Raw genomic sequence first — 11652 nt, 5'->3', positions numbered from 1 at the left:
GCATTCCTGTTTCTAAGACAGAATCAAGTCTCTAAATAAATAGGTATAGTATTTAAAGTGCATTGCCTGTTCCAGGCTGCAAAGTCTGACTTTTCATGTCTACTGAATGCATTAGCACTGAGATGTGAGTTTCCTTGACGCGTGTAGTCTGTGTGCTTGCTGTGGTGCAAGAGCTGTTGCTGACTCTTGGGCTGTTTGCTTATGCCTAAGTATTGTAATTACCAAAATAACATTTTATCCATAATGATATCTTAGTAATAGATTTTAGTCATTTGAGGTTAACCTGGGGGAGGAAATATTTCCTTCCATTTAATGGAATACTGTATTTTATTAGTCCTTTCCCTGCCATATATTTAAATGTTCTGTAATAAATGAATGTGATGTCCCCAAGGCAACAAGCCAGAAAACCTTTCAGACAGCTGCTGAAGCTTTCTGTTTACAAGGAGCGTGGCAAAACCTGTCTTAATGGCTTGAGAGAGGGGAGTGGGGCTAATTTCCCAAGTGACAATTTGCTGATGAGGCTCCTCTGCTGCTGGAGACACAAAGGTTAATGGCTCTCAGTGTCTTGGGCTGAGTCAGGGTGGGTGTTAAAATATTTCTGACTGTAGAAACTGAGCCTTAGCTCTGAGCCTTAGCTTTTGCAGGGTGGCACCTGTTTGTTTTGAGCGTGACTGAGTTATTTGCAAGCCAAGCAAGTAATTGCAGTGATTCAAAGGGGCTGCTCTGAACTGAGATTTCTTAAAGTGAAAGTTGGTGTGGTTTTTTCCCTTCTGCAATGAACGAACTGAGGCTTCTGCTATTTATTTTTTTTTCCTACAGCTGAGCGGGTTAAGCAGGAGAACCTGACGATTGTCTGCATCCCTACATCTTTTCAGGTAAGTGCTTTCCTCCTTTGCTTTCTACTAGTCCAAACACTTACGCAGGGGATCTTCCCTTTGGCAGTGAGAGGCAACCACGCTGCTCTTTGGACTGTCTCACTGCGGTGTGAGATAACCGAAAGCACCGGTGAGAGCAGCCATGATGCAGCCTGCAGATGGACCTCATGAAGCCGGTGGCAATGGTGCTGTGTTAGCCTGACCTGAGCTGCAGGGATGCTGTAGTGCTAGGAGGCACGTTTTGAACCAGTGTGGTAACGCTGGTTATGCCAGTGTTGGTGCCTGGCTTGCTCTGGATCCTGCTTACAGAAAAATACTGTTGACAGTGGTGAGCCAGACTCATAATGCAGAACTGATTGGAGACGCTCAGTCTCTTTAGATTCTGTATCAAGCCATGAATGCTGTAAAAATCATGCTGCAACCAATAATAGCAAGCTCATGTGTTTTCAGGAGGAACTTGAAATGCATTAGCTGGCTTTTATAGGAAATTGCAGAGGAGAAATCAGCTTAACCTTTCCTTTGCTGTGGACCTTTTGCAGGGATTGGTTCACACCACGCTAGCTCTTGAGAGGTTTGGAGGGAGAGGGAGAACGCGGCTTGATGGTGAAACACACAGCTGCTGGGGAAGTTTCTGAGCTTCCATGCTTCTGTGCCTTCAGGCAACTGGCTTTGGTCTCTCTGCCTCTTTTCCCTGAGGTGGGGATGGGCTGCAGAGGAGCAGTTGTCACCTTGTCCCCTTCAGGCAGGGAGAGGTGACGTGACTGTGACCACCCATGGGGTTTTTAAGGCTGGTTGGCAATGCCCCAGTCTACGAATTGGGCATGCGTCCTTCTCAAAGTGCTGGTGTGGACCTTGGGATTGTACTTTCATCATAACTCTTTCACTGTGAGGACAGTCAAGCAGTGAGGCAGGCTGTGCAGACTCCATCCTTCGGGGTTTTCAAGACCTGAGTGGGGTAAAGCCCTGAGCTGGTAGCTGACCCTGCTTTGCCCTGGAGGTTGGATAGAGACCAACCTCAACTATCCTGAAATCTTATGAAAACTTAACATCCTCTTACCCTGCGGATGTTCTTGAAGTGTGACTGTGGGGCAGTGGGACTCTCTTTTCCCAGCTGTTGCAAACAACCAGCGGCCAACTGGGATATAATACAAACTGCTGCAAAGGGTAAAAAGTAAAAGCTAGATTTTTTTTTCTTTTTTTAACCTATATGAGTATTTCTGCTGCATATATAGACTGTGGTGAGAGTCTGTCTTTGATCTGTCTAAAATTATCCCCATCCTGACATACCGTGTCCCCTAGAACCTAGGAAAAGAGCTCAGAGTTCAGTCATTAGGTCTTACAGAAAATATTGATAAAGCTCTCATAGTCAACGTAGGCTGGAGCCTGTCCTGCCTTGAAATGTTGGGATAGTTCATGTAACACTACAAAGTTTCTCACCAGTAAAACAAAAAGGTTGCTGCTAAAGGGAAGTACACCTACAGGAGCCCAAATCTGCCAGACACGGGGCTGCCTTGTATCTTTTGCAGTCTCTTAGACCTCAGCCAATTCCAAGTGAAGCATTCCCAGGTCAGCAAAACAGCATCCTATTTTCGCTACGTACAGGTGTAAATGGCTGCCTGAGGTCACTGGCAAAGAAGAATTGGTTTCAGTGGGCTTTTATTCTCCTCCCTTCCCTGTTGTCAGGTTGGGTTATTTCCATCACCATCAGTAAAGCTAGAGCCGGGGTAAGTATCTGTCCCTTGGCTTTTGCATTGTTTCTTCTTTTCACCTGGACGTGCGCCGAGAGCACGGAGCGAGACCGTTCTTGGCAAGTGCTGTGCAGTTACTGCCACTTTGCCCCCAGTTGTGGGAGCTCTGCTTTTGATTCCTTTTTTTCCATCGCCTTGCAAGTAGAGGTCCTCAAGAGAGCCACCTCGTTTCCACACTGCTGACTCTTAGCCTGTTCAGGATCTGGCCTGCATGTGCAGCACAGTGTTTTTCAATGCTTTCAGTTCCCAGATCCCTGAAATCTCTTTACATGGACACCATGTACTGAATGTAAACCCACTGATTTTTTGTTCTTTTTATTTTGTGAGTCCTTAGGGCAATCCTAGTGCACAGATCAAGAGCCCACGGCCCATGGGTATTAAAACTGCATGCTATGAAATGCCATGATAAATGATTGAAACCATATCTCATTGCCAGGAGTACCACCTGCTAACTCTTCTTAATGTTTTAGTGCGGTAAAATTCGGGGGAATCAACTGATTCAGGCTATCGCACTGGGGTTTCTTGGTCTAGTTACAGCATGGCAGGAAGTTCAGATGCGAGCAGAGTCTGTGCAAGGAGGGAGTCTCACTCAGGTGATGATTCGTAACACAGAAAATTCAACCAATTCAAGGTTTTCTAAGTTTGAACTCCTGTTTAAACCAACGGACTGAGTGGCGGGTCACCCTGGGTGCTCTGTGTTGTATTGCCACTAGAGGGAAATACGCAGCCACTTCAGTAAAAGTAGGCGCGAGCCACCAAACAGCTGTTTCAGGAGGCTTCCCACACTTTTACCATGGGTTGTGCTTTTCTTCTTTTGTATTTTTTTGTTTGTTTCTTTCCAATATGAAAAATATTTTCATTGTTAGTCCCACATTGCTGTGGTGTAAATATTTCATTTTCTTCCTCCTGTTTTTCAGCTGATGGAAATCAGAGGGGCTGAATTGGTGTGAGGGAGAATGATGTCCAAGCTGAAACAACACAGGACTCAAAAATCCCATATTTGCTCTAATGCTTAGATAAAAGTGGTTCCCACCAAGCTGACGGGGTCTCTTGCTATTTAGCACAGAGAGACCTGAATCCAGGAGTCCTGTTGTACCATCTGAACATTTTTAGTTCAAATCACCAGCAGGGTTTTCTTGTGATTAAAATAATCTGGTCTGGAAGCATCTTTTTTTTTTTTTTTTTTTTTTTTTTTCCCTTGCCATGGGTTCCCGCTGCTGGCTGCAGCCTCTCCACCAGCTCAGGGTGGGACAGTGGAGCTCTCCCAGGGAGATTCCGTCCTTGCCGCAGCCAGGGGAATAACACCACGAGTCTGTTTTCCTTTCCGGCGTCGGTAAATGGTGTTTGCTGTGTTCTTGGTGCACAGGCCCGTCAGCTGATCCTGCAGAACGGCTTAACGCTAAGTGACTTGGACCGACATCCAGAGGTAAGTGGGACCACAGAGGTGAGACCTCACCTGACCTTCCTTTAACCTGGTTCTTCATAAAGCGTCAGGTTCCTTTATCCTCCCTTGAGGATGAGGTTAGGCAGCCATGCCACACAACATGAGAACTAACTTAGGTTATTTTTTTCCCCCAAGCCTTAGTCTTGTCTTGGTGCTTGTTCCTTTAGATGGCTAGCAGTCTGCCAAGTTGTGTTTCCGCCAGGTGTTTGGCATCTCTTCCAGGCTGAGACCTGGTGGCCTGAGGCAGGGATATTGTGTTTCTGGAGTGCCACTGAGATTTTCCCCGGCCCTTCCCTACTTGCATGCTGGTCCTTAAGTGACAACACTGGAGGCTAAAGTGATGTGCCTTGCAGGCCAGCGGTTGCGTTTGGTTTTTCTTTCTTCTGCTCTCACATTCCTGTGGTTTAGCCGGGGCTGGTATCCTTGAGTGGCTGATCAAACGCTCATCTCTGGTCAGGCTGGCATCTGGCTGCTTGGGACCTGACACCCTCCTGAGCTGCAGTGAGAACAGCACCTGGATGATGCATGGGAGAAGTTTCCACACCAAGTTTCTCTTCTTCCTACAGCTTGATGTCGCCATTGACGGAGCAGATGAAGTGGACTCTGACCTGAACCTTATCAAAGGTGGCGGGTGAGCCTTGCTGTCCATCTGTCTGTGTGCGGTGTTGGTGGCGGTGGTCTCTGAGCCTCTTTTTCTGACTGTGGATGTCTCTGGGGTGGGCTGGAGAGGCTGATGGGATCCTGTGCAGGGCTGTGTGTACACCTACAGTGGAAGATAGCTCCTGACTGAGCATGTGTGCAAGGGACAAGGAGGATAAACTCACGGGGCAGGGGAAAAAGCCCTGATACGGGATAACGACAGCACCAAAACCAACAAGAATATGATGGAGGGTACTGGACTTTAAGACCATCAGGCACACTGAGGAGCAATTTGTTTTCTGATTTTTATATCCCACCCCACCCCCCCCCACTCCCTCGCAGCGGTTGCTTGACGCAGGAGAAGATAGTTGCAGGATATGCAAAATGCTTCATCGTTATTGCTGATTACAGGTAAGAATATTACCATTCATTTATACCTCTGTGTCCTGTGGGAGGATTCAGATGGTCCTGTGTTAGGCTATTATTGTCCTTCCAGTGGGTCAGGGGAGCAGGAATAGGTGGAAATGAGTCAGACTCCCAGTACTTCAGCAGTTCAATTTAGCTTTTTTTTTTTTTTTTTCCCTTAATTTCCAGCTCAGCAGGCCTGCTTAGGAGTCAGCAGAGCTTGTGGGGAAATGGCTGCTCTGCTCTTTAAGCTCAGTTATTGTCAGCACAGAACAAATTTCCCCTTCTGTACATACAGCCGCAGGGCTATGGAAAAAAACTCGTGTCCTTCTTGTCCAAAACATGTCAAAACAGGGCTTATGAGTGAATACAGCATCGTGCATTAAACTGGTTCTTCCTACATGTGCACACATCTGAACTGACCACTGTGCCCTCCAGGGCCTTACGCCTGAGGGGTTTGCAAGAGGCAATGTGATAAGTGCGTTATGTTAATGGTGTTAGGAATGCAATGTCTGATGCTAATCCCACCTCCAACTGTGTCCTCAGGAAAAAATCAGAGAGCCTCGGCGAGCAATGGAAGAAGGGAATTCCTATCGAAGTTATCCCCATGGCTTACGTCCCTGTCACGAGAGCCCTGACCAAAAACTTTGGAGGTGCAGCGGAGCTGCGGATGGCTGTTAGCAAAGCGGTACGTGTCGCTGATCAGCCCCACATCCCCAGAGGAGCCACTTGAACATGGGCAAACAGAGGACCTGAGGTCTGGCCTTTCATTTAATTAAATCTGGGCTTTCACTCCCACGAGTGGCATCTTGTGTAATTCCCCCTAATTATACTTTGGTTAATGAACTGTGTGTTTAGGGGTCGGTGCTGCTCGTGGAAAGCCTCTCTAGTTTATGTTTCGTAAAGCAAGCATCCCTGAGAGCGGAGAAGGAGGGATCGCCAGTGTGGGTCTGACCTGCTGCTCTGTGGGGATGTTTGGGGGCTGGAGGGCAGTCTGCACTGGCAAAGAGGGTCTCAAGCTGGGTGGGCAGCTCATGCTCCATCCCAGGTTCCTGCATACCACATGGAGCCAGAGCTGGGCTAAATGAAAACCGGAGGTGCTTTGTCACCACTGCCACTGTCCTATCCTGACTTGGGCAGTGGGGCTTCGCCAGCCCATGTTGCTTGGTAAGGGAGAAGGAGAGCTGTCTGCAGTAATGGCTGGAGTTAATGCCTGAAGGCTGAATACTTGTTTTTAATGTGTCTAATCCCAGGAGCCTTTAGGGACTGCATTTGGGTGCCTAAGAAGAGCTAACCAGTCGTTCTCTGTGAAGTTGAGACCAGCCTCACTCAGGGAATGCACATTGGTGCTGCTCCAGTGCAAGCTGTGTCCCTGGAGGATGCTGGTCCCTCCTGGCATGTGTGGTTGCACACCCTGCTCAGTGCCTCTGAAACATTTTGTTGTCGGCCCCAGCTATCTCTGCTCTGTTGAAAGGACCCAATTGCTCCTTCTGTCGGGCTTGAGAGAATGCTGGGCACATCTGGGATGCTGAAGGTCAACTTCAACTCCAAAACCTCCCCATGGCATTCAGCAGCGCACACTTATTGCTGGAGCAGAGGGGGATCTTATTTTGGCTTCAGTTGCCTGTAATAGCCTTTTTAGGACATTAATCCAGCTTTACTGTTGTGAAAAGTGATGAAATTACATTGTTCTTTCCAGCTTCTGCATGATTATCAGTATGCAGGAGAATGAGGAACAAGCAGTTGCCTTGGGTAATGGTCTTACAGGTTTATTGTGGACTGCCCCGATTCGCTTGAATGATGACTCTCTCTAAGCTGTTGCAGCGGGGATGGCTCATCCGGGTGAGGGCTGTGACAGTCCCTGGCTGTGCTCGGTAGACAAGGAGCTCACAGTGCTAACAAATAGGTTTGCTTCCCAGGGCCCTGTGGTGACAGACAATGGGAACTTCATCCTGGACTGGAAGTTTGACAAGGTTCATGAATGGAGCGAAGTGAACACCGCTATAAAAATGATACCAGGTAATGTCTGTGATTTAAAAAAAAAAAAACAAAAACAAAACAAAAGCTGGCTAAGGCTTGGTCCATGCTAGATAACCCTGACTCTGGGAGGTCTCCCTTGGATAGGAGGAAGTGTGTGTGTGTTTACTGACCTCTTAATGGTCCCTACTGAAGAAGGTTTCTAATTCAGAGATCTGTGAGCTGCAGTAGTACAACTGTACCCAGGTGGTATTCCCATATGGTGGTGAAAACCTGCAGTGATACCAGGTTGACTTCTGACACTGTTTTCCATTAGGCATTAGGCACGACAATCCTGTGCTCTTCCTTACTCTTCTTGTGCCCAGTTAGAGAGAGGCTTTTAATGGAAACACTGGTGGACTCTGGAGCGAGGGTTTGCACTGGGTTGCAGTATTTTCCGGAAGCTGGTTACATCTCTGCATCCCATTACTGTTGTGTGGTCCTACAGGCTCACCTTGCTGTGAGGGCACAGAGTATCCTAGTTCTGCTGTAGCTGTTGCTGTGCAAGAGAGAAGCAGTGGGCGATCACACTGTTTGCAAATGAAACAGTCTCTCTGCAAGGACTCCTGCCTTGCACAAGACCTGCTGTCCAGGCCAGAGCTGCTTCTGGATGATCCAGGTCTGCCCAGAGGCAGTGACACTTGCTGGACTTCAGTGAAGCAGCAGGTAGACTGGGTCAGCCACACCTGCATATCTGTCTGGTTATCTTGGCAAAGTCTGATCTTGAATCTGGTCAGCTTTTGAATACATACTGTTGTATCTTTTATCTTCGAGTTTATCCCAGATACCTGCCTGTCCTTGAAGTCCATAACACAACTGCCTTCACTGACTGTTCGTGTGTTGTCAGGGCGTGCAGGAACAGAATGGGATCCTGACAAACCTCAGTGTCCCCACAGAGCAGGAATATATTGTCCTGGCACCACAATTAAAACACAAGAGCAGGCAGAGGCCATGGGTGTAGGCTGGGTGAAGTAACTTCTAGTTGCTTCTGTTGAACGGTTTTGCTTCCCTCAATACTGCTTATAAGGCTGATTTGCTGAAAATACACCCATTTTCTTTTTTCCTGCTCTAGGAGCAAACTGCTAGGATGTTACCTCTGCCCTGGCTTGTCCTGGTGTCTTTGCTGTCGGAATAATTACCTGGCACTTGCTTGCAGCCAGTTTGGATCTTTGGTGGGATCGGTTCTAAGTGAACTGATGACCACAGCTGGTTTGGGCTGTCCCTGGTGCAGCGCTCCATATCCTAATGTGGTTGCTGCCCATGGGCATACAAATGTCTGTATCATTAGATGTGTTTCTGTGCAAGAGAGAAACAGTGGTCGGTCACGCTGTTTGCAAACAAAACAGCCTCTCTGCAAGGATGACTTCTTTGCATCTCTTCTGTTTGAGAGATGAATGGTAAATGATGGGACCCATTCCATTGTGTTGGCATGGGGATGGTCTTGGCACCATTTGTTGCTCAGAAATGGACCTGCTAACGGGAGGAAGAGCATCTTCGCTACCCAGAAGTGGATGAGCAGAACTGCTAAAGCCTAAATACAGTTTGACAGTAGGGCTCTGGCCATCTTGTGCTTGTGGTAGCCCTTGTCCTTCTTTCTGGCCTCTAGCTCAGTGATCACTGTGATCACTGTGATCTCAGTGATCACTGTGATCACTGTGATCACAGTGATCACTGTGAAGTTAGGAGCGCTCCATAATCAAATGAAAGCAAAAGTAGATTTGCAAATGTGCTACAAGTTGCAGAGGTAGCATCAGATCTGCTGCATCTTAACATTTGAACAAGTATTATCCAGGTGTTCTCCAACGGGATAGGTTTTTTTAGATGCGTTTAAAGGCAAAGTGAGTAAGCCTGTCGCTGCGTGTAGCTTCCTCTTGCTCCTGTGGGTTGTCAGATGGCTGAAAATGCCACGCTTGTGATTGTGTTAGTGTAGTGGTGGTGGCTGGGGTGGTGTGAAAGTCTAGGGGAACTTTTGGAGTTGTTTCTCACTCTGGAGAGGGCTTCCTGTTGGGGTGGCTGCATGGAGAAGACTTCCCGGAGGCTCCTGTGTGGCTAATGCAACATCAGCCGGGTTGGACACCTTTCTCCAAACCTCTGATGGAGGCACTGGTGCCTCTTGACGAACAAAAACATTGTCAGAGCAGAGGATTCAAGCAGTGTGGTGGCTCTGGTGTTAACCAGCATGTCAACTCTTGTTCCCCAGGTGTGGTGGAGACAGGGCTCTTCATCAACATGGCAGAGGTGGTGTACTTTGGCATGGAGGACGGCTCGGTCAGCGTGCGGGAGAAGCAGCCTCGCTGATGCCGGCACACTGCCTGCTCTGCTTTGCCTTCGGCCAGTTTGATTCAGCTGTTGTAACGGTGCCAACCTGACGTTTTGCCTTAATGAGCAGCGGTTATTGCCGAAGACGGACGGGAAGTTGATCAGAATCCGCTGATGTGATACTGAATGTCTTTTTTTAAAAAACAACAAAAAAAATTCTATTTCTATATATATATATTTTTACTTTACAGGAATGTTGTCTTTTTTTAAAGAATCATTTAAACAAATTGCTTTAACATTTTTATTTTATTTTCTAAAAAATACTTACCAAAAAGAATACTCCTTGTTTTGTGTTTGTTTGTGTTTTTTTTTTTCTTTTTTCAAACAGAACTTGAACCCTTCTGGTGGCTCGTAGTCCTTAGTGATTGAGATCAGAAATACAATCCTAATGCATCGTTCCTAACCACCCTGGCTGGGAGGGTGATGCACGTAACAGGAGCGCATCCAGTCGGGACCTGCTGATGCCTTATTTGGAACCTTTTTGGTTCGGTATTTTATGCCTTTTAATTTTGTATACCACTGTTTTTTAATAGTTCGGGATGTGTAGTTGTCCTCTGTGCACACGACAATTCTCTGAGCCTAGGGTGATCTTTACATCCCTCTGTCTGGGACATTAATAAGGGCCTTTTCTGGGCCTCTTTATGGAGGAGATGCTCATCCTTTGAGCCAAATTCTGCTCTCTGTTAATTCAGTACCTCTGATAAAGTCTGTTCCTGTAGCTGGAGATGTTTGGGACTTTGTCCTTGTAAACCGAGAGCAGAACTGTGTCCTTGATGAAGTTTACAGAAGCATATTTGAGCAGCTTAGGGCAGCGTGGAATACTGTTCAGTGGCAAATTATTTGATTTGGAATGAAGGTTAATTATCACCCCACGCAGCTGGTTGATTTGGGAAAGGATAGAGCGGAACGCACAGGAAATCTGAGTCTTCCTGCCTAAATTTTCCACATGTAGCAGGAGAGAAACACTCGTTCAGTATCTTGTTCTCGGTCTATGGGTGCTTTGCATGGTTCTGGTGTCAAAATGCAAGCCCTCTCTTTGTGTTGTAGACACTGAAATAAAGACATGTTATACCAGATTTGGTGGTAATTTTGGTTTTTAAAGTAACTATTTCATGGACAATGGGGCAGATCATTGTCAGACTAACTTCTACTGTAGTTTTCCCCTTACAAGGGCCCTTCACCCAGGCCAAATGCACCGTTCTACATTTGATTTCTCTTTGCTTAAGGTAATTATATTATTTTAAATTAACCAGATTATCTAATCAACACTTGTTAGCTGCAGTACTTACCTTGAGACTGTTTTAAATTTGCATGTCTAAAACCTGCACATCTAAATACAGCTTTTTTTTTTTTTTAACAAAAAGGAGCTATTTTTATGTCTTTAAATCTTCCCCTTCCTGCTCATCTAGTCTGTTGATTCTGAAGCACTTGTACTGAGCAAACTGGCTGCTATCCAGCCAACAACTTGTTGGAAACACTGGAATATCTCTTCCCGCAAACCTGATGCTGCAGAAGCCCGTTTGCAAAACCCTCGTTCTTGCCATGGGCTGTTTTCAGATGCGTCTTGGGCTCCTAATGTAATCCTAGATAAACAGAGAGCAATCGAGCAGAGCTTTGTGCCCAAGTGCCTTCTCACTCAGCATGCTTCTGGAAATGAGATTAGCAGGAGCGAATGTTGCTGTTGATTCTCCCCTCTCTCTCTCTCTCTCTCTCTCTGAAATCAAACAGCTCCTTCTCAAAAAGCCAATAAAACCATTACCGCACCATTACTTTCTGGCCCTGGACCAGATGTGATCTCATTCAGCTTTGTGCTTAGCAGGGGCTTGTTAAATCTAAGCGTGAAGGTGGCAGGTCTGACTCTTGAGCTTCTCCTGGTGCTTGGGATGCTGGTAGCACCAGTGGGTGCTTTTGCAACAGATGCCCCTGCTGGGGCGGGACTTTGAGTGGGTCTTGGGCTGTGGCTTACGAGTGCCAGAGTTTACTCTGCTACAGACATGGGATTAAAATCTCTGAAGTGCTGGAAAAAATTTAGTGTCTGACCAGTTCTGGAGGCTTTGTGCAGATTTCATAGAATCACAGAATGGTTTAGGTTGGAAGGGACCTTGAAGATCATCGAGTTCCAACCCCCCATGCCATAGTAGTTTCCTTCGTGTAAACTCCCCCAGCTTGTATTTTCAGAGTCAGTAGATGGATTTTTGAGTTAAGG

The 11652-nt window shown here is 46.7% G+C and overlaps 1 protein-coding gene across 1 annotated transcript in view; it reads left to right on the top strand.

Moving 5' to 3' along the window:
- RPIA (ribose 5-phosphate isomerase A) overlaps nt 1-10517 on the top strand; it is an 11803-nt gene extending 1286 nt beyond the window's left edge. The window contains 7 exon segments of the mRNA XM_009882553.1: nt 820-875; nt 3990-4049; nt 4634-4698; nt 5049-5117; nt 5658-5799; nt 7031-7130; nt 9328-10517. Of these exon segments, the coding sequence (XP_009880855.1) occupies nt 820-875; nt 3990-4049; nt 4634-4698; nt 5049-5117; nt 5658-5799; nt 7031-7130; nt 9328-9425 (590 nt within the window). The 3' untranslated portion in view covers nt 9426-10517.
- Nucleotides 10518-11652: the final 1135 nt, after the last annotated feature.

This window comes from Charadrius vociferus, unplaced genomic scaffold (assembly GCF_000708025.1).
Source record: "Charadrius vociferus isolate BGI_N301 unplaced genomic scaffold, ASM70802v2 scaffold213, whole genome shotgun sequence".
Taxonomy (NCBI): domain Eukaryota; kingdom Metazoa; phylum Chordata; class Aves; order Charadriiformes; family Charadriidae; genus Charadrius; species Charadrius vociferus.
Note: the sequence above shows the minus strand (reverse complement) of the source record. Positions and strands in the feature narration are given on the sequence as shown.